Below are 23,659 nucleotides of genomic sequence, written 5' to 3'. Positions count from 1 at the left end.
TACTAAACAGCATATATTCTATTTGCACATCGTCAAATCCTATGGCAGTCTTGTTGTAATCATTAAGGGAAACAATCTGCCATTAAAAGGGCATTTTGTGCCTTTATCTGAATACGCGGTAATAAAAAGCTGTATCAAACTATATCAAAGGTAATTGAAGGTGATGAACTATAATTTGCAAACGCCTCGAACAACACAGCGATTGAGGACAGGCAATCGTGCAGATATAAGGTGGCTGATAGAAAGAAATAGTGAGTTGAATCATTTCAGAACTTTTCAGTTTAATTACATCTTTATGATTAATATATCACTCTATATCTGCATCAACAGCCCTACCCCCCAACCCCCCCCCCCCCGCCCCTCAAAAACATGCTGGTGCTACGCCTGATTGTCGACAAATGAGACTGCTGTTTTCCCTTATAAAGGACCTCCGCTTTCCCACGTTGCACAGCACTTAACTTTTTGGCCTGTCCAGCAGCATCTTCCGTCCCCGCACTTGCTCCATTCCACGGCAGCTTTCCGAACGTTGGGGCAGGAGCCATCGCAGAACGGAGCTGTACCGTACCAGTCGCAGGCAGAATCTGAAAAAGCATAGAAAATGCACTTAATTATGTTGGATTGTATAAACGATAAACAATGATATGAAAATGAAGGACGACCAAACGAAATGAAAGAAGTCTTAGAATACATTGTCATTAAAGAAGATAATAGAATCTCAGTCCAGATGATCCATTACTAACTTGCGACTGAAGATGGTTGGCAAATTGTCAACATTGATAAGCCCATCTTTAATAACGGACAGGTGAATACAACGGAATGTGTGTTATACTGATGTGGACCTCATTTGCACAATCTATGCAGAAACTAATATTTTCCTTACGGTAAATGCTAGGGATGTCATATTGAAAGTGTATCTTAGGGAAAGGTGAATACAACTGAATTTGTGCTTTGATAATGACGATCAATTTGCATATCTTAAGCAGGAACTTCATATTCATATTACGGTAAAGCAGTAGAGAACTCTTGCTTAACGCTATGCTGCCCTTGTGGCTGAATGAGTAAGTGAGTGAGTGAGTGAGTGAGTGAGTGAGTGAGTGAGTGAGTGAGTGAGTGAGTGAGTGAGTGAGTGAGTGAGTGAGTGAGTGAACGAGTGAATGTAGGTAGCTTTAGGAAATATGAATATAAGGGAATGCGTGTTATAAAATTGAGCACCTCATTTACGTATTTTATGTCTAAAATTCATATTTCCCTTACCGTACAAGCTAGGGATGCGAAGTGATAAAAAATGAGATAATTACAGTTGACATCCCCCTCCTCAGAACGGTCCTTTTGCTCCTTGTCACCAACTATATGTAACAGACATGTGATTAGTCTAATATCTAAATTAAGGTTCATAGAAAAGTAAAGTGTTTATCGCAAGTTTGCCACTTCTCAGCTGTTTACTAGTCTTTACTATTATACTAGATTTCAGCATGCACACCTTGCATTAAACTTTTTATGCATTAAGCTATTTTGCAACTCTTTCCTCGAAACAAGGTAAAAGTCAGATTTGTGGGAGATGCTTGTGACAATGACAACAACAACAAAAATCGGCAGAAGCAGAATAGGTTCAATGTAAGGAGCACACTTTTAAGAATAGACAAAAATAAGCGTTAATTGATTTTCCAATTATGTTCTGATATGTCTTTCATCCTTCAGTTAAGTAGTTAGAATAAATTACACTTGCATCGATGAGAATACGTATCATTTGCTATATAGTTTCCAAATATGTCGGTCCGTTAAGATTTCGTATGCAGCGGACGTTAATTTGATACAACCTTAACAATGTCCAAGAATCCAGTGTTCGTTGAATGAACTTGATTTCTGTTAATAACCCGTGATCCGTGCAAAACGATGCCGAAAGCCATAGACCTTTTTATTATTGGAAATTTTGGTTACCTTCCAGTAAAATCTGGAGAATACTCTTCTCGAGTTTGTCGACCACTTCCGCCTGCTTTTGGTCACTGTCGACAGCTGAAACATGATAACGACAATAAGTTTAATGTATTGAAAACCTTCAAGTTCTTGAGCTCAGTTTCCTGTTATAAAGTGATGATGAATGGAATGTGTGGATGATAGAGTAAAAATAGAATTATAGAGTAATTTGAAACAGTTGAGAATTTTTCTTCAAAAACATAATTCGTGATCATTATGGTATTGCATCAAAATTGATGGGAAATGTAAAAATTGTTAACGTTAGTCTTGTACAGCATTAATTACCTTGGAAGCTGATCAGCAAGGGAAGATACGAACACTTAATGAAAAAAAGAACTAATGATAAATATTACCAAGTTGCTTCATCTAGAATCTTGAATGTTTGAAGTCCAAGAGATGTTCACTGAACACTATGAACTAACCCAAGTGCTGAAAAGTTAAAAACGTAGGACTGCTTTCCTGTTCAGGCTGAGATTGTTCATTCTTTCATATATTGTTATATACCCTTTGTTATATACCCTTTACGTATACGTTACATACATTCTTTAATTGTACAAGAAAAATATTTGATTTAACTTAACCCTCAAACACCCGAGTGGGGTCATTTTTGACCCCAGGCGTGGATTTTGACGTGCTATCTGAACATGTTTGATCTGAAAAAATTCCGTGACTTTGTCAGTAGACATCTTTTCTGACCTCTCATAATTTTCTAGGGAGATGGGCACAATACTGTTGACGTTATACAGGGAAGTCTGTGATGAGTCCGCTGGGTTCATTTTTGACCCCAGCAAAAATAATGTGCTGTTTTTGAGACCTGCCCTCTGTAACTCCTGAACTACTTATGGTATGACCACCAAATTTTTAGAGGATGATGCACATGTGAATTAGTATTACCATGACAAATTTCATGTCATATTGACGTAATATGACGTCATGATGACGTAATTTTATGGGATTCTATCCGCCATCTTGGATATTGATGGATGACGTCATCAAATCAGCATAAAATATCAATGTTGAATCCTAAAAGTTTCATTGTATTACATAAGATCATAACAAAGTAAGAAAATATATTTGGCGTACAAACAAAGCCTCGAAACGTCATTGTTTGAACTAAAATTAGCAGATTTTGTCAAATATGCCTGTCAAAAACCCGTTGCCATGGCAACTCGGAAAACGATGAACTCACTTTTTCCATTTGAAATTTTTGTTAAGGACAATTTATGAAAAGCCACCAAGTTTGGTGGCTCTCGCGTAAGCCGTTCATTAGTGATGCAACATGAAATTTGGCTTGGATCTGAAAACTCCCATACCGGTATAAACAGGAATAGTTCAAGAAGTGGTCCTTCTGCTCTTTTTGCATAAATAATGATAATGAACGGGATTTATTCATATCTAAAGATGCCAAAACATTCCTCTTACATTGATGAAGCAATGTATGGATAACAATCAGCGAAAAAAGTAAAAATGGAGATTTTAGTAAACAAAACATTTTTGGGTCATTTTTGACCCCGCTCAGGCAATTAAAAATAGGTTCGGGTGTTTGAGAGTTAATGAACACATGTATGTTTAGTTTTGACAGAGAATAGATAGTTTAAAATGTTTGAAGCTGACCTGAACTAGAAGAAAAAAGGAGTGCCACACATCCAAGCACGATGACACCAACAACCTTCATGTTTGATTCCTTTTATCCTGGACAAAAAACAAACAAAGTTATCTCCTCCGGACTACTTCTACAATAGGAAAGTGACGACATTGACAGTAATGGCACTGAAAACGAACGCAATGAACAATAGGACGTGGAGATGATTAGAATTTGACTAAATAAGAAGATCATCACTTGGAAGGAGGTATGAAGAAGCCTTCAAAGCTGCTTGAGAGGAAATGCTGGTCAACGACAAAACTGTTTCACTCAGATTGGACTGACCACAGGTCTCGTTTTTTTCAAACAAAGGCCCTTAGCAGAATTTTTAACTGCAACTGTTTTGAAAATACAAACATTGCGCCAGAAGATTTACGTCAAACACACGCACACACACACACACACACACACACACACACACACACACACACACACACACACACACACATACACACAAACACACACACACACCAGCCTGAACGTCTAAACGTTAGACATTTTATTCGTCCAGGGTCTGAAATGAAACGAGAACTGGGTGAAAATTATCCAACTCACTCTTGTATCATTCACTACAGGCCATATCCAAACAGTAAAAGCGTGCCTTGTAAAAACACGTGTTCTCAGCACGGTAGGCAAAGGTCAAAATTAAAGCCAGACTAGTGAAACCGCCTGTATTCGTAGCCCCTACGTGTATGCCAATTATAGAGCTTAGATTGAACAATAACTAACGTAGGCAAGTCGTTCAACCTGTTATTTCCCCAAATAGAGGAAGGGCAGTGACGAAGGTCATGTTTTGGGCTTGTCGCAAGTTCGGACATCAACACTACTTGTAAATGCCAGAATATCGGTACGTTGTAGTTGTCCTTCTAATGGTAAAATTCTTATAGAACTGTATTACCCCCAAGGCATACTATTATGGAAAGGTAATTTTTCTACCTAATTCTTGAGAGTGATTTTATCTCAACATGCTTCCTTGGACCTCTCTCAGAACATCAAGTTTTCATGTCATGGAACAAAACATTATCCGGCCGCAATAGCCGTTGAGGTCCCCGACTCAGGTTAATCTTAGATATCACGGATTGTTTAAGACAATCTGACTTGAAACTTAAATGAAATAGAATAATGTCCGAATTTTAGTTTAAACTTTAAAGTAATTTAACTCGGAACAGGGGGAGGGGGAGGCAAAATATGCATTCATACCTGTAAGACAGTGTGGTGTTTACATCGGATAGATAACAATTATTCAAGAGCAGCCAACCGATCAAGGTGCAGCCCCCCTCCCTTCTGTAAGTACTTTAATAAAAGAGGGGGAGGGTACGACAAGAAAGACATGCATACCTGTGTTACAGTGTGATATTTGCATCGAATGGGTAGGTATTATTCAAGAGCAGCCAACCGAACAAGGTGCAGCCCCCTTCCCTTCTGTAAGTACTTTAACTCAAATGAGAGGGAGGGGACAGCAAGAAAGGCATGCATACCTGTGTGACAGTGTGATATTTGCATCGAAAGGGTAGGTATTATTCAAGAGCAGCCAACCGAAAAAGGTGTAGCCCCCCTCCTCCGGTAAGAATGTTTGGTCAATAGGTTGGTCTCCGCATGCTCTGGGTGACTTTCCCTGTTCAATTTCTCACTAGGACAATTTTGAATTTACCTAAAAAGCTGCGGTAGAATTGATGGACGTCTTCATTTGCGTCTAACGAAACTGACCTTTATATAAGTTCGCAAGAACAAAGTTAACAGAATTTCTGTCTGGGCCGGTAAAACGAAAACTGCGTTTGAGAATTTCGCCGTATACATAAAAAACAAACACAGGCAGACACACACACACACACACACATACGCACGCACACACACACACACACACACACACACACACACACACACACACACACACACACACACACCTTTATACAGTACATTCCTTGACTAGAGAGAGCAGCTGCACCTTTCTCACTTCCTTACCCAATTTCTAAGATAAAAGCTACCTTCATAACATTTCTTACAATGTGATACAATTTTATTGAGCGTTGATTGACCACTACGGAATTTGACAGACAAATTTTTCCGTCAATCTGAAAAGAAGTGGTAGAAACTGTTTTAAACTATTGACTATTTTAGTTAACTGGAGTGGATGTGCTGAACATAGTTGTAATTATGAATGCTTGACTGAAGTGAAGCTATAATTATACATGTATCTAATAGGCAGATTTTATCTAGTTCAACCTACCGATCGAAGTGGAGCTCCCGTCCCTTTGTAAGATTTTTTTAAAAATGATGGTTGGCGTAATTTTTCTCAGTAATTTATTATGAAATTTTTGCTGGGACCACCATATAAGGATCGGTTGCTGCCCAAGGGCCACGAAGGTTGGTGCATACAGATAGTTACCAAATGTTTGTCACACACGCACAAACATACACACACACACACACACACACACACACACACACACACACACACACACAAACACACAAAACATAGGGAAGGATTTCCACACTAAGATCAGAATAGGGAGTTTACAAAACAAGATAATCTAAAGCATGGGTAGATTATCAAACCTTTGAATATTTAAAAACCCCTCGCGCCTAATCAGTTGGGGAAAAAGCGGGTTTCAAATTGGAAATGTGTCGCCAACCAACCCTGGCGTTCTGCGACCGCAAGCTTGTTAAAACCAACCTTACAGAAAGCCACTATCAAACCATGCTGATTTTTCGCTCGTAGGGGGTCTGACATAAATTAAGAAAGGCATGAAAAATACTACACAACTCACGCTTGATACAGTGACTACAGCGATATCAAAACTGTAGAAGCTTGTCTTGTTCAGACGTCTCTTCTGAGTGAGGTTTTTACAGGTAGATCAAAACTTTCCCCGACTAGACAGAGCGTCTCCCAGCTTGGTATCTGACAAATGACAGAGTCCCTTTGCAACAATGGTTCGTATTAGTAAGCCGTCAAACCAGTTGGTTAAGAGGAGAGGAAGGGCGGTGTCATAGTTCATGTTTTGTGTTTGCCTCAATTACTACCCTATAACTTGGTGACAGCCCCTTTTCTGACAGCCCAATGCTCTAACCAGTACGCCACACGACACCACACAAAAAGTTAAGTATCCATGTTTAAGAAACTACTAACAACGATTTCAGCATAATAGTTCAACGGAACAGATAACAATATCAGTATGGCCACGACATGGCATATGAACTGTGATAAAATTTATCTGCCTTTGACCTATTCTATACAGATGTTTGACAAGATAATCGGTGCCAATTGTACATGGCTGAATACGCGCAAACACAATGCCCTGTAACAGGCCAAGACACACACCTTTGCACAGTACATTTCTTGAAAAGGGTGAGGAGCTACACCTTTCTCAGTTCATTACCCAAACGCAAGATAAAAGCTACATTCATAACATTTCTTACAATGTGATAAAAGTTTAGTCATCGCTGACAAAATTTTCCATTACTCTTTAAAGCAATGTCAGAAGATATTTTAAACTCTTAACTGATTTAGTTAATAGGAGTGGAAGGGATGAACATAGTGGCAATCATAGATGCTTGACTGAAGGGAAGTTATCTTATCTAATAATCAGATTTTACACAGTTTAACCTACAGATCAAGTTGAAGCTATCGTCCCTTTTTAAGATTCTTTCTATAATGGTTGGGTTCTCCGAACTCGAGGCATGATTTTATTCTCAGTAATTTTTATATTTTTTTCTACGATTACCTTATAAAGATCAGATGCTGTCAAAGGGCCACGAAGATTGGTGCATACAGATAGTCACGGAATGTTCATCACACACACACACAAACACACATACACATACACACACACAGACACAAACACAAACAAAAACACACACACAAACACACACACATACACTCACATACACACACACATACACAAACACACACACACACAAATACACAATAATCACATTCAAACATGTACGCATACACACATACGCACACACACAAATATAGGGAAGGATTTCCACACTAAGTTTAGAATAGGGAATTTACAAAACAAGATGAAAGCATTGTGTGATTATTAACCCTTTGAATATTTATGACCCCCTCGCGCGTAATAAGTTGGGAAATAAGCGGGTTTCAGATTGGAAATGTGTTGCTAATCAACATTGGCGAACTGAGACCGCAGGCTTGTTAAAACCAAACTTACAGAAAGACACTATCAAACCCTTCTGATTTCTACTCGTTCGGGGTCTAAAATAAAATTAGAAAGGCATGTAAAAATTCTACACAACTTACCCTTGATGCAGTGACTACAGCGATATAGAAACTGTAGAAGCTTGTCTTGTTTAGACGTCTTTTCTGAGTGACTTTTTTACAGGTAGCTCAAAACTTTCCCCGACTAGACAGAGCGTCTCCCAGCTTGGTATCTGATAATGACAAAGTCCCTTTACAACAATGGCTCGTATTGGTAAGCCGTCAAACCAGTTGGTTCAAGAAAAGAGGGAGGGGCGGTGTTCTTCTTATGGTAAAATTATCATACAACTGTATTACCCCCAAGGCCAACCTTCATGGAAAAGTAATTTTTCTTGAGAGTGATTATATCTGAAAATAATTCCATAGACCTTTCTAAGAACATCAAGTTTTCATGTCATGTAACAAACCATTATCCGGCCGTAATAGCCTTTGAGGTCCCTGACTCAGGGTAATTTTAGATATCACGAATTGTTAAAAACAATCTGACTTTAAAATAAAGCGAAATAGAATAATGTCCAAAATTGACATTCATACCTGTAAGATAGTGTGGTGTTAACATCGGATGAATGGCAATTATTCAAGATCAGCCAATCGATCAAGGTGCAGCCCCCCTCCCCTCATTAAGTACTTTAACTCAAAAGAGAGGGAGGGGACGGTAGGAGAGGCATGCATACCTGTGTGACAGTATGATATTTGCATCGAAAAGGTCAATATCATTATCTAGCTGCAATAGCCTTTAAATGTCCCTGACTCAGATTAATTTCAGATATCATTGATTGTTAAACACAATCTGACTTAAAACTTAAATGAAATAGAATAATGTCCGATTTAGAAAAAAAAGTAATTTATCTCAGAACAGGGGAAGGGGGAGCAAAATTGGCATTCATAAATGGAAGGCAGTGTGGTGTTTAAATCGGATAGATAACAATTATTCAAGAGCAGCCAACCGATCAAGGTGCAGCCTCCCTCCCTTCTGTAAGTACTTTAATAAAAGAGGGGGAGGGTACGACAAGAAAGACATGCATACCTGTGTGACAGTGTGATATTTGCATCGAATGGGTAGGTATTATTCAAGAGCAGCCAACCGAAAAAGGTGTAGCCCCCTTCCCTTCTGTAATTACTTTAACTCAAATGAGAGGGAGGGGACAACAAGAAAGGCATGCATACCTGTGTGACAGTGTGACATTTGCATCGAAAGGGTAGGTATTATTCAAGAGCAGCCAACCGAAAAAGGTGTAGCCACCCTTCCTCCGGTAAGAATGTTTGGTCATTGGGTTGGTCTCCGCATGCTCTGGGTGACTTTCCCTGTTCAATTTCTCACTAGGACAATTTACCTAAAAAGCAGCGGTAGAATTAATGGACGTCTTCATTTGCGTCAAACAAAACTGACCTTTATATAAGTTCGCAAAAACAAAGTTAACAGAATTTCTGTCTGGGCCGGTAAAACGAAAACTGCGTTTGAGAATTTCTCCGTTTACATAAAAAACAAACACAGGCAGACACACACACACACACACACACACACACACACGCACACACACACACACACACACACAGACACACACACACACACACAAACAAACACACACACACACACACCTTTATACAGTACATTCCTTGAATAGAGAGAGCAGCTGCACCTTTCTCACTTCCTTACCCAATTTCTAAGATAAAAGCTCCCTTCATAACATTTCTTACAATGTGATAAAATTTTATTGAGCGTTGATTGACCACTACGGAATTTGACTGACAAATTTTTCCGTCAATCTGAAAAGAAGTGGTAGAAACTGTTTTAAACTATTGACTATTTTAGTTAACTGGAGTGGATGTGCTGAACATAGTTGTAATTATGAATGCTTTGGGAAGGGAAGCTATAATTATATATGTATCTAATAGGCAGATTTTATCTAGTTCAACCTACCGATCGAAGTGGAGCTCCCGTCCCTTTGTAAGATTTTTTTAATGATGGTTGGCGTAATTTTTCTCAGTAATTTATTATGAAAATTTTGCTGGGACAACCATAGAAGGATCGGTTGCTGTCCAAGGGCCACGAAGGTTGGTGCGTACAGATAGTTACCAAGTGTTTGTCACACACGCACAAACATACACACACACACACACACACACACACACACACACACACACACACACAAACACACAAAACATAGGGAAGGATTTCCACACTAAGATCAGAATAGGGAGTTTACACTGAAACAAGATAATCTAGAAATGGGTAGATTATCAAACCTTTGAATATTTAAAAACCCCTCGCGCCTAATCAGTTGGGGAAAAAGCGGGTTTCAAATTGGAAATATGTCGCCAACCAACCCTGGCGTTCTGCGACCGCAAGCTTGTTAAAACCAACCTTACAGAAAGCCACTATCAAACCATGCTGATTTTTCGCTCGTAGGGGGTCTGACATAAATTAAGAAAGGCATGAAAAATACTACACAACTCACGCTTGATGCAGTGACTACAGCGATATCAAAACTGTAGAAGCTTGTCTTGTTCAGACGTCTCTTCTGAGTGAGGTTTTTACAGGTAGATCAAAACTTTCCCCGACTAGACAGAGCGTCTCCCAGCTTGGTATCTGATAATGACAGAGTCCCTTTACAACAACGGCTCGTATTAGTAAGCTGTCGAACCAGTTGGTTTAAGAGAAGAGGGAAGGGCGGTGTCCTTCTTATGGTAAAATTATCAAACAACTGTATTACCCCCCAAGGCCAGCCTTAATGGAAAAGTAATTTTCTTACTAATTATTGAGAGTGATTATATCTTGAAATGCTTCCATGAACTTCTCTCAGAACATCAAGTTTTCATGTCATGTAACAAACCATTATCCGGCCGTAATAGTCTTTGAGGTCCCTGACTCAAGGTAATTTTAGATATCACGGATTGTTAAAAACAATCTGACTTTAAAATAAAACGAAATAGAATAATGTCCAAAATTGACATTCATACCTGTAAGATAGTGTGGTGTTAACATCAGATGAATGGCAATTATTCAAGATCAGCCAACCGATCAAGGTGCAGCCCCCCTCCCCTCATTAAGTACTTTTACTCAAAAGAGAGGGAGGGGACGGTAGGAGAGGCATGCATACCTGTGTGACAGTATGATATTTGCATCGAAAAGGTCAATATCATTATCTAGCTGCGATAGCCTTTAAATGTCCCTGACTCAGATTAATTTCAGATATCATTGATTGTTAAACACAATCTGACTTAAAACTTAAATGAAATAGAATAATTTCCGATTTAGAAAAAAAAAGTAATTTATCTCAGAACAGGGGGAGGGGGAGCAAAATTGGCATTCATAAATGGAAGGCAGTGTGGTGTTTAAATAGGATAGATAACAATTATTCAAGAGCATCCAACCGATCAAGGTGCAGCCCCCCTCCCTTCTGTAAGTACTTAAATAAAAGAGGGGGAGGGTACGACAAGAAAGACATGCATACCTGTGTGACAGTGTTATATTTGCATCCAATGGTTAGGTATTATTCAAGAGCAGCCAACCGAAAAAGGTGTAGCCCCCCTTCCTCCGGTAAGAATGTTTGGTCAATGTGTTGGTCTCCGCATGCTCTGGGTGACTTTCCCTGTTCAATTTCTCACTAGGACAATTTTGAATTTACCTAAAAAGCAGCGGTAGAATTGATGGACGTCTTCATTTGCGTCTAAAGAAACTGACCTTTATATAAGTTCGCAAAAACAAAGTTAACAGATTTTTTGTCTTGGCCGGTAAAACGAAAACTGCGTTTGAGAATTTCTCCGTATACATAAAAAACAAACACAGGCAGACACACACACACACGCACACACACACACACACACACACACACACACACACACACACACACACACACACACACACACACACACACACACACACACACACACACACACCTTTATACAGTACATTCCTTGACTAGAGAGAGCAGCTGCACCTTTCTCACTTCCTTACCCAATTTCTAAGATAAAAGCTACCTTCATAACATTTCTTACAATGTGATACAATTTTATTGAGCGTTGAATGACCACTACGGAATTTGACAGACAAATTTTTCCGTCAATCTGAAAAGAAGTGGTAGAAACTGTTTTAAACTATTGACTATTTTAGTTAACTGGAGTGGATGTGCTGAACATAGTTGTAATTATGAATGCTTGACTGAAGGGAAGCTATAATTATACATGTATCTAATAGGCAGATTTTATCTAGTTCAACCTACCGATCGAAGTGGAGCTCCCGTCCCTTTGTAAGATTTTTTTTAATGATGGTTGGCGTAATTTTTCTCAGTAATTTATTACGAAATTTTTGCTGGGACCACCATATAAGGATCGGTTGCTGTCCAAGGGCCACGAAGGTTGGTGCATACAGATAGTTACCAAATGTTTGTCACACACGCACAAACATACACACACACACACACACACACACACACACACACACACACACACACACGCACACACAAAACATAGGGAAGGATTTCCACACTAAGATCAGAATAGGGAGTTTACAAAACAAGATAATCTAAAGCATGGGTAGATTATCAAACCTTTGAATATTTAAATAACCCTCGCGCCTAATCAGTTGGGGAAAAAGCGGGTTTCAAATTGGAAATGTGTCGCCAACCAACCCTGGCGTTCTGAGACCGCAAGCTTGTTAAAACCAACCTTACAGAAAGCCACTATCAAACCATGCTGGTTTTTTGCTCGTAGGAGGTCTGACATAAATTAAGAAAGGCATGAAAAATACTACACAACTCACGCTTGATGCAGTGACCACAGCGATATCAAAACTGTAGAAGCTTGTCTTGTTCAGACGTCTCTTCTGAGTGAGGTTTTTACAGGTAGATCAAAACTTTCCCCGACTAGACAGAGCGTCTCCCAACTTGGTATCTGACAATGACAGAGTCCCTTTGCAACAATGGCTCGTATTAGTAAGCCGTCAAACCAGTTAGTTCAAGAGGAGAGGGAGGGGCGGTGTCATAGTTCATGTTTTGTGTTTGCCTCAATTCCTACCCTATAACTTGGTGACAGCCCCTTTTCTGACAGCCAAATGCTCTAACCAGTACGCCACACGACACCACACAAAAAGTTAAGTATCCATGTTAAAGGAACTACTAACCACGATTTCAGCATAATAGTTCAACGGAACCCGATAACAATATCAGTATGGCCACGACATGGCATATGAACCGTGATAAAATTTATCTGCCTTTGACCTATTCTATACAGATGTTTGATAAGATAATCGGTGCCAATTATACATGGCTGAATACGAGCACACACAATGCGCCGTAGCAGGCCAAGACACACACCTTTATACAGTACATTCTATGAAAAGGGTGAGGAGCTACACCTTTCTCAGTTCATTACCCAAACGCAAGATAAAAGCTACATTCATAACATTTCTTACAATGTGATAAAAGTTTAGTCATCGCTGACAAAATTTTCCATTACTCTTTAAAGCAATGTCAGAAGATATTTTAACCCTCAAACCACCGTAGCTTTTTTACGACTAATCTTACCGTATGGGGTCAAAACTGACCCCACAATGTTTTCTACAAATATAGCTTTATTGGTGACTATTTTTGTGGTTTGTATATATGTATAGTTTAAGTAATCTATAAGGGACAGTTTGACATGATTAGGTGTGAATAATTTCTGCTCATTATCATAATTTATGCAAACATAGGGAACATCGTCTTTTGCAACTAACGCTATTCAGACAAGCGGGCTCTTTTGAGGCCTGCGCCAACACTTGATGTCATATAGCATCTGAATGTCTTACGCTAGAACAACCAAACTTGGTCACCTTTGCTAAAATTTCGTTGGCAACAATATGAATTTAATGAAATAACTAATCAATGTTTTCACGTTGCTATGGCAACCGGTTTCTGAGAGCCATATTTGGAAAAAAGTCGCTAATTTTGGATTTTACAATGTAATTCTAGGGCTGTCTTTGTACTTATTTTCTTACATCAATACCAACCAATTTAATTCACAATCACTTTTATGATTTAATATTCATAATTTATGCATATTTGATTACGTCATCGGTCAAAATCTACGATGGCGGGCGATATAATTAGATTAGCTATAACCGGCTAATTTCAACCAAAAAATTTCATCATTACCATGTTTAATCAAACAGAAACAATCTTAATATAAACGTTTTGGTCCATTTTTATTGTGTTATTAGGTTATATGATGAAAAAATGCATTTAAGATAATTCAAGATGGCGGAACCAAGATGGCGGATTTCGCTTGTGTAACTTGATATGAATATGATTTTTATGACGTCATTTTGACGTCGTTCCTGTTGCAATCTACAAATAACGTTTTTGGATATATTATGATTTATCATACATAATTTCTATTTAAGTTTTATCGTGTACCTTTGAATTATATGGAAATACCAAATTTGTTGGTTTTCGTCAATAAAATCACATAAATGACGTCATAATACGATGCAACGTCAGTAATCTTTACGTTCATTTAAAAAAATTATCTTTTCACGTTTCTACAAAATGATATTTTGTAACTATGATCATAATAACCCTTATCAAACATGTTACTAGATGACAAGTATCAAACAATAGGGAATATGAGTGCAGATTTTGCTGGGGTCAGTTTTGACCCCACTGGACCATGCGTAAACTTTCTAGGATAACTTAATCAACGATGAGCCAATCTCGGTAAAAACTTGTGAGAAGCTATATGACATATATACAAACAAACTCATAGAAGGAATTTTGTTTTCGACTCGAAATATCAAAATGGCACATGTTGATATACGCCTGGGGTCAGTTTTGACCCCATACGGTGGTTTGAGGGTTAAACTCTTAACTGATTAGTTAATAGGAGTGGAAGGGATGAACATAGTGGAAATTATAGATGCTTGACTGAAGGGAAGTTATTATATCTAATAATCAGATTTTACACAGTTTAACCTACAGATCAAGTTGAAGCTATCGTCCCTTTTTAAGATTCTTTCTATAATGTTTGGGTTCTCCGAACTCGAGGCATGGTTTTATTCTCAGTAATTTTTTATATTTTTTTCTACGATTACCTTATAAAGATAAGATGCTGTCAAAGGGTCACGAAGTTTGGTGCATACAGATAGTCACGGAATGTTAATCACACACACAAACGCACATACACATACACACACACAGACACAGACACAAACACAAACACACATACACACAAACACACAAACACAAAGAAACACACACACACACAAACACACAAACACACACACATACACACACATACACACACACAGACATAAACACACACACACACACAAATACACAATAATCACATTCACACATGTACGCATACACACATACACACACAAATATAGGGAAGGATTTCCACACTAAGTTTAGAATAGGGAATTTACAAAACAAGATGAAAGCATTGTGTGATTATTAACCCTTTGAATATTTATGACCCCCTCGCGCGTAATCAGTTGGGAGATAAGCGGGATTCAGATTGGAAATGTGTTGCTAATCAACATTGGCTGAGACCACAGGCTTGTTACAACCAAACTTACAGAAAGCCACCATTAAACCATGCTGATTTCTACTCGTTCGGGTTCTAACACAAAATTAGAAAAGGCATGTAAAATACTACACAACTTACGCTTGATGCAGTTACTACAGCGATATCGAAACTGTAGAAGCTTGTCTTGCTTAGACGTCTCTTCTGAGTGACTTTTTACGGTCAATATCATTATCCGGCTGCAATAGCCTTTAAATGTCCCTGAATCAGATTAATATCAGATATCATTGATTGTTAAACACAACCTGACTTAAAACTTAAATGAAATAGAATAACGTCCGATTTAAAAAATAAGTAATTCATCACAGAAGAGGGGGAGGGGGAGCAGAATTGACATTCATAAATGGAAGGCAGTGTGGTGTTTACATAGGATACATAACAATTATTCAAGAGCAGCAAACCGATCAAGGTGCAGCCCCCCTCCCTTCATTAAGTACGTAAACACGAAAGAGGTGGAGGGTACGACAAGAAAGACATGCATACCTGTGTGACAGTGTGATATTTGCATCGAATAGGTCAAGATTAGCCAACTGATCAAGGTGCAGCCCCCCTCCCTTCAGCAAGAATTTTTGACGAATGGCTTGGTCTCCGTATGCACAGGTTGACTTTCCCTGTTCAATTTCTCAGTTTGAATTTTTTTAATTTACCTACGAAGTAGCGTCAGACTTGATGCACGTCATCATTAACGTCTAACGAACCTAACATTTATAAAAAGCCTCGCACAATACCAAGACACCTTTATACTGTGCATTCTTTGAAAAGGGAGAGAAGCTGCACCTTTCTCTTCTCATTACCCGATTGCTAAGATAGAAGCTACCTTCATAGTTTTACTAACAATGTGATAAAAGTTTATTGATCGTTAATTGACCACTACGGAATTTGACATAAAAATTTATCCTTAAATCTGAAAAGAAGTGACAGAAGCTGTTTTAAACTATCAACTAATTAAGTTAATAGGCTGGAGGGGATGAACGAAGTGGCAAATCTAAATGCTTGACTGAAGTGAAGCTTTTACATCTAAAAGACAGATTTTACACAGTTTAACCCACAGATCAAGGTGAAGCTCCCGTCCAGCCATTTAAGATTGTATTTAAAATGGTTGGGTTTCCAAACTCCAGACTTAGTTTTTCTTAGTAATTTCTTATGACTTTTTTTCCTGGGATCACCTTATGAGGATCTGTTGCTGTCAAAGGCCCTAGAAGATTGGTGCATACAGATCGTCGCGGAATGTTTTTCACACACACACACACACACACACACACACACACACACACACACACACAAACAGAGAGACACTCACTCACTCAATCACTAACTCACACAAACACACACACAAACAAACACACAAACACACACATACACATTAATCACATACACACAGACAGACATACACAAAAACTTAGGGAAGGATTTCCACACTAAGTTTAGAAAAGGAAATTTACAAAACAAGATATTATAAAGCATGAGGTGATTATCAACCCTCTGAATATTTAAGACCGCCTCGCGCGTTATCAGTTGGGGAAAAAAAGTTTCAAATTTGAAATGTGTTGCTAATCAACATTGGCGTTCTGGGACCGCAGGCTGGGCTAAATACCAAACTTACAGAGAGCCACCATCAAACCGTGCTGATTTTAGTTCGTAGGGGGTCTGAAATGAAATAAGAAAGGCATGGAAAATACTATACAACTTACGCTTGGTTCAGTCGCTACAGTGATCTCGAAACTGTGGAAGCTTGTCTTGTTCAGACGTCTCTTCTGAGTGAGGTTTTTTACAGGTAGATCAAAACTTTCCCCGACTAGACAGAGCGTCTCCCAGCTTGGTATCTGACAATGACAGAGTCCCTTTGCAACAATGGCTCGTATTAGTAAGCCGTCAAACCAGTTGGTTCAAGAGGAGAGGGAGGGGCGGTGTCATAGTTCATGTTTTGTGTTTGCCTCAATTACCACCCTATAACTTGGTGACAGCCCCTTTTCTGACAGCCCAATGCTCTAACCAGTACGCCACACGACACCACACAAAAAGTTAAGTATCCATGTTTAAGGAACTACTAACTACGATTTCAGCATGATAGTTCAACGGAACCCGATAACAAAATCAGTATGGCCTCGACATGGCATATGAACCGTGATAAAATTTATCTGCCTTTGACCTATTCTATACAGATGTTTGACAAGATAATCGGTGCCAATTGTACATGGCTGAATACGCGCACACACAATGCCCTTTATCACACACCTTTGCACAGTACAGTCCTTGAAAAGGGTGAGGAGCTACACCTTTCTCAGTTCATTACCCAAACGCAAGATAAAAGCTACATTCATAACATTTCTTACAATGTGATAAAAGTTTAGTCATCGCTGACAAAATTTTCCATTACTCTTTAAAGCAATGTCAGAAGATATTTTAAACTCTTAACTGATTTAGTTAATAGGAGTGGAAGGGATGAACATAGTGGAAATTATAGATGCTAGACTGAAGGGAAGTTATTATATCTAATAATCAGATTTTACACAGTTTAACCTACAGATCAAGCTGAAGCTATCGTCCCTTTTTAAGATTCTTTCTATAATGGTTGGGTTCTCCGAACTCGAGGCATGATTTTATTCTCAGTAATTTTTATAATTGTTTCTACGATTACCTTATAAAGATCAGATGCTGCCAAAGGGCCACGAAAATTGGTGCATACAGATAGTCACGGAATGTTCATCACACACACAAACACACATACACACACACAGACACAAACACAAACAAACACACACACACACACACACATATCCACAGACACACACAAACACACACACATACACACACATACACACACACAGACACAAACACACACACACAAATACACAATAATCACATTCACACATGTACGCATACACACATACACACACACACAAATATAGGGAAGGATTTCCACACTAAGTTTAGAATAGGGAATTTACAAAACAAGATGAAAGCATTGTGTGATTATTAACCCTTTGAATATTTATGACCCCCTCGCGCGTAATCAGTTGGGAAATAAGCGGGTTTCAGATTGGAAATGTGTTGCTAATCAACATTGGCGAACTGAGACCGCAGGCTTGTTAAAACCAAACTTACAGAAAGACACTATAAAACCCTTCTGATTTTTACTCGTTCGGGTCTGAAATAAACTAGAAAGGCATGTAAAATACTACACAACTTACGCTTGATGCAGTGACTACAGCGATATAGAAACTGTAGAAGCTTGTCTTGTTTAGACGTCTCTTCTGAGTGACTTTTTTTACAGGTAGCTCAAAACTTTCCCCGACTAGACAGAGCGTCTCCCAGTTTGGTATCTGATAATGACAAAGTCCCTTTACAACAATGGTTCGTATTAGTAAGCCGTCAAACCAGTTGGTTCAAGAGAAGAGGGAGGGGCGGTCTTCTTCTTATGGTAAAATTATCATACAACTGTATTACCCCAAAGGCCAACCTTCATGGGAAAGTAATTTTTCTTACTAATTCTTGAGAGTGATTATATCTGAAAATACTTCCATAGACCTTTCTAAGAACATCAAGTTTTCATGTCATGTAACAAACCATAATCCGGCCGTAATAGCCTTTGAGGTCCCTGACTCAGGGTAATTTTAGATATCACGGATTGTTAAAAACAATCTGATACTTTAAAATAGAACGAAATAGAATAATGTCCAAAATTGACATTCATATCTGTAAGATAGTCTGGTGTTAACATCAGATGAATGGCAATTATTCAAGATCAGCCAACCGATCAAGGTGCAGCCCCCCTCCCTTCATTAAGTACTTTAACTCAAAAGAGAGGGAGGGGACGGTAGGAGAGGCATGCATACCTGTGTGACAGTATGATATTTGCATCGAAAAGGTCAATATCATTATCTAGCTGCAATAGCCTTTAAATGTCCCTGACTCAGATTAATTTCAGATATCATTGATTGTTAAACACAATCTGACTTAAAACTCAAATGAAATAGAATAATGTCCGATTTAGAAAAAAAAGTAATTTATCTCAGAACAGGGGGAGGGGGAGCAAAATTGACATTCATAAATGGAAGGCAGTGTGGTGTTTAAATAGGATAGATAACAATTATTCAAGATCAGCCAACCGATCAAGGTGCAGCCCCCCTCCCTTCTGTAAGTACTTTAACACAAAATAGGGGGAGGGTACGACAAGAAAGATATGCATACCTGTGTGACAGTGTGATATTTGCATCGAATTGGTAGGTATTATTCAAGAGCAGCCAACCGAAAAAGGTGTAGCCCCCCTTCCTTCGGTAAGAATTTTTGGTCAATGGCTTGGTCTCCGTATGCGCAGGTTGACTTTCCCTGCTCAATTTCTCACTAGGACAATTTTGAATTTACCTAAAAAGCAGCGGTAAAATTGATGGACGTCTTCATTAGCAGTCTAACGAAACTGACCTTTATATAATTTCGCAAAAACAAAGTTAACACTCACACACACAAGCACACGCACTCACGCATACACACACACACAAGCACACACTTACACCATAACACACATACACAGATATGTCGGGAAACATGGCCTTGGCGAAGATAATATTACATTGACTGAAAAAAAAAGAAAAACGGGAAAGTTTGCAGAATGCCCTGTACAATACCAAGGCTATCTAGTAGGCAGATTTTATATAGTTTAAACTACCGTTCAAACTACCGTTCAAACTATTTCCCTATTTTATCTAGTTCAAACTACCGTTCAAACTACCGATCAAACTACCGTCCCTTTGTAAGTATTTTTTTTCTAGAATGGTTGGGTCTCCGAACTCTTAGTGTAATTTTTTTCTCAGCAATTTCTTCCTGGGACCACCTTATGTTCCTATCAAAAGGAAACACACGCGCGCCCGAGCGTACAATCACACACACACACACACAAACACACACACACACACAAACACACACACACACACACACACACACACACAAACACACACATACAACACACCCACACCCACAAAACACACACATACCCACAGACACACACAAAAACATAGGGAAGGATTTTCACACTAACTTTGGAATAGAGAATTTACAAAGCAAGATACTCTAAAACATGGGGTGATTATCAACCCTTTGAATATATAAGACCTCCTCGCGCGTTGTCAGTCGGGTAATAAGTGGGTTTCAGATTGGAAATGTGTTGCTAATCAACATCGGCATTCTGAGACTGCAGGCTTGTTAAACCAAACTCACAGAAAGCCACTATCAAATTGTGCCTATTTATGCTCGACACACGACGCCACAAAAAAATGAAGTATCAAGGGGTGATCATCAACCCTTTGAATATTTATGACCCCCTCGCGCGTAATCGGTTGGGAAATAAGCAGGTTTCAGATTGGAAATGTGTTGCTAATCAGCATTGGCGAACTAAGACCGCAGGCTTGTTAAAACCAAACTTACAGAAAGACACTATCAAACCCTGTTGATTTTTACTCGTTCGGGGTCTGAAATAAAATTAGAAAGGTATGTAAAATACTGCACAACTTACGCTTGATGCATTGACTACAGCGATATCAAAACTGTAGAAGCTTGTCTTGTTTAGACGTCTCTTCTGAGTGAGGTTTTTACAGGTAGATCAAAACTTTTCCCGACTAGACATAGCGTCTCCCAGCTTGGTATCTGACAATGACAGAGTCCCTTTACAACAATGGCTCGTGTTAGTAAGCCGTCAAACCAGTTGGTTCAAGAGGAGAGGGAGGGGCGGTGTCATAGTTCATGTTTTGGGCTTGCCTCAATTTGTAATATTTATCTATCTATAATTTATGGAAGGAATTCTACAATAAGTACAGAATCAAGACACTCGATATCTAGAGCCACTAAAGTCTCAAGTCACAATCTGCTTTAGTTTAGTTCGATCAGCAACCGACGTGAAGTCCTTTGGAAAGCCAGTAACGACGAAAGGTATTGAGCGTAAGAAATGAATCCGAGAACTGTCGCAGATCCATGGATTACACTATAGCTGCATATATGTCTTTACCTTTCAACTAAATGTGAAATGTGTCATTTTCCTTTATAAGGGCTTTCTTTTCCCAAAAAAGGAGATAGAGGAAACATGGCTAGGAATGTGCGCAAACTATGATCAGAGTGGCAAATTTATTCTTGTTGGCGAAACAGAGCGTCTCCATATCTACAGCTCTCTGGGTAACTATCTATTGCGGAGTCATTTAACAATGAGTCACTAAGCTGATAAACCAGTTTTTTTCAGGGAAGGGCGGTGTCATAGTTCATTTTTTTGGGCTCGCTGCCAATGCATTATCTCTTCTCTGGAAAATGTCGAAAACTAGAACGTTATTTCAGAATAGAACAAAATATGTTGTCTCTCGGTGACTTTGCTGAGGTAAGATATGATAGCACTGCTGTGAAGACTGTTTCTGAAACTAATTATATAAGTACTGTTAAAAAACATATTATATCAGACGAGTGCTGTTGAAAAACGTGTACACTTGGATCTCCATGCCAAGGTAACCTTCTTGACGAAGGTATTTTAAGTCAGATTGAAAAGAGAGGAGATATTTGGCAAAATCTACCCCGTTTAGAGTAAAACCCTCTAATGGTAGCTCCCCTAAGTCTCTACCAATCACAGAGTCCGAATACAATGATTGACATGGCCGAGTTGTTTAACCAGTTGTTCTACTAGCAGAGCGGGCGGCAGTGGCACACGAACGCATGCCATTTTGGGTCTTGTCGCCAATTCGGACACCATCACCAATACTTGCTTACTTAGCTACAACATGCCATTGATTCAATTGCCATTGCCATCTTTATGCAACAGACGACACGAGCTATTTGCTACGTTTGATGATACCTCCTTGTTAAACTCCACGTTGTTCACTAATTGGTTGCGTCCAAACCGTGTGGGTCTCCATGGCAAGAGCCTTAGGTCTAAACACCAGAAAACGTTTGAATATTGAAAAAAAAACAGTAACAAAACAGGAGTTCCACTGCCTCATATCTCCATGAACAATTCTATTCATGCAAATGACTTACACATTTGCATAATATATGCTTTGGAATAAACACCTTTATCGAACTTACACATGTTGCAATACTGAGACTCCTATAATTTTCCAATTAGATTAATTATGGTGGTTTTTCATTGATTATGCAAATTAGGAATTTATTTGCATAATTGATATCTGTTGATGCTCCACATTCCATAGACTACATATATTACATGTATTTGAGTCTGATAATGTAAAACACTGCAAATATAGATTTTCCTAATTAGCTATGTAAATTAAGTCACAATGAGAATAATTTGTATTTCATTATGTATATCTCTGTCTAAGCCACCTGCATACTAAATATCATAGAAATCTGTTGTTCCTTTGTTCAGTTAGTCTCCTTAGAAGATTTAAAAAACGTCCCTGCAGTTCCAGAGGAAGCTGCTAGGAGGCCCAAACCTACATCACTTCTTTATTATATCACAAGCTATCTGCCACCCAAAAATCAAGACCACAGCACGTCCAGGTCAAAAGATACAAAAATTGAAATTCTGCTGCAGTACCAAGGTCACATATCAGGGGGCCCTAAATCGACCTTGAATTTCGGCTTCACATCACCCGTCCACATACCAAATATTATCATAATCCATCAAGATGCTCTTGAGTTATGCTGACTAGAGTAGTCCGGAATTACACAAACAGACAAACGGACAGACAGACAAACAGACAGACTGAAACACCCAAAACAATATCTCCATTTTTCATGGAGATAAAAACAGGGAAATTATGTAGGCCAAAACAGATTTTGTCGAATGTTTTGCCAGGTACGATGTTGCTTTTCCTCGACTACGTAAATTTCCATATGCCATGGAGATCTTTTGACTATGAAGTTCCAGACTTTTTTTTTTCAAATAATTTTTCAAGTTTAGGGCTACTTTCCTCTGTAAGGGAGGATATCAGATTGCCGAGGCTCCCGGGAGGTATCCGAAGAACCTAAAGCCTGCTAAAGCTAACTGTACGACATGTCATAAAAAGCATATGATATGAAAAAAATAATTTGATATAAAAACGAGTATTGACAAACTGAAACGAAATTAGCTCATTTGTAGTTTTTAAATCCCAAAACTTTACGTATGTTAGGATTTTCCTGCATATTTTGTTATGTTAGAAAATGAGCTCGAGTTGGAACAAAATTAATACATGATTTAAGTCAAATAATCCTAAATGTGACCAAAAATCGTAAATGTTCCACATTCTGAAGTAAAACAGTAAGATTTAAATTCCGCTGAT

At 38.7% G+C, this 23,659-nt stretch overlaps 1 protein-coding gene across 1 annotated transcript; it reads right to left on the bottom strand.

Annotated features, from left to right (window-relative positions):
* Positions 1–350: 350 nt before the first annotated feature.
* On the bottom strand, positions 351–10,441 carry LOC136437015 (uncharacterized). Its single transcript, XM_066431437.1, has 5 exons — positions 10,298–10,441; positions 3,589–3,666; positions 1,939–2,013; positions 1,299–1,346; positions 351–581 (listed from the first exon to the last, which is right to left on the bottom strand). The coding sequence occupies exons 2-5, from the start codon at positions 3,647–3,649 to the stop codon at positions 418–420; spliced, it is 348 nt and encodes a 115-aa protein (XP_066287534.1). The 5' UTR covers positions 3,650–3,666; positions 10,298–10,441; the 3' UTR covers positions 351–417.
* Positions 10,442–23,659: the final 13,218 nt, after the last annotated feature.

The sequence above is a fragment of the Branchiostoma lanceolatum genome, chromosome 6 (genome assembly GCF_035083965.1).
Source record: "Branchiostoma lanceolatum isolate klBraLanc5 chromosome 6, klBraLanc5.hap2, whole genome shotgun sequence".
Taxonomy (NCBI): domain Eukaryota; kingdom Metazoa; phylum Chordata; class Leptocardii; order Amphioxiformes; family Branchiostomatidae; genus Branchiostoma; species Branchiostoma lanceolatum.
The sequence above is the reverse complement of the archived record's forward strand: the minus strand, read 5'-3'. Positions and strand labels throughout refer to the sequence as shown.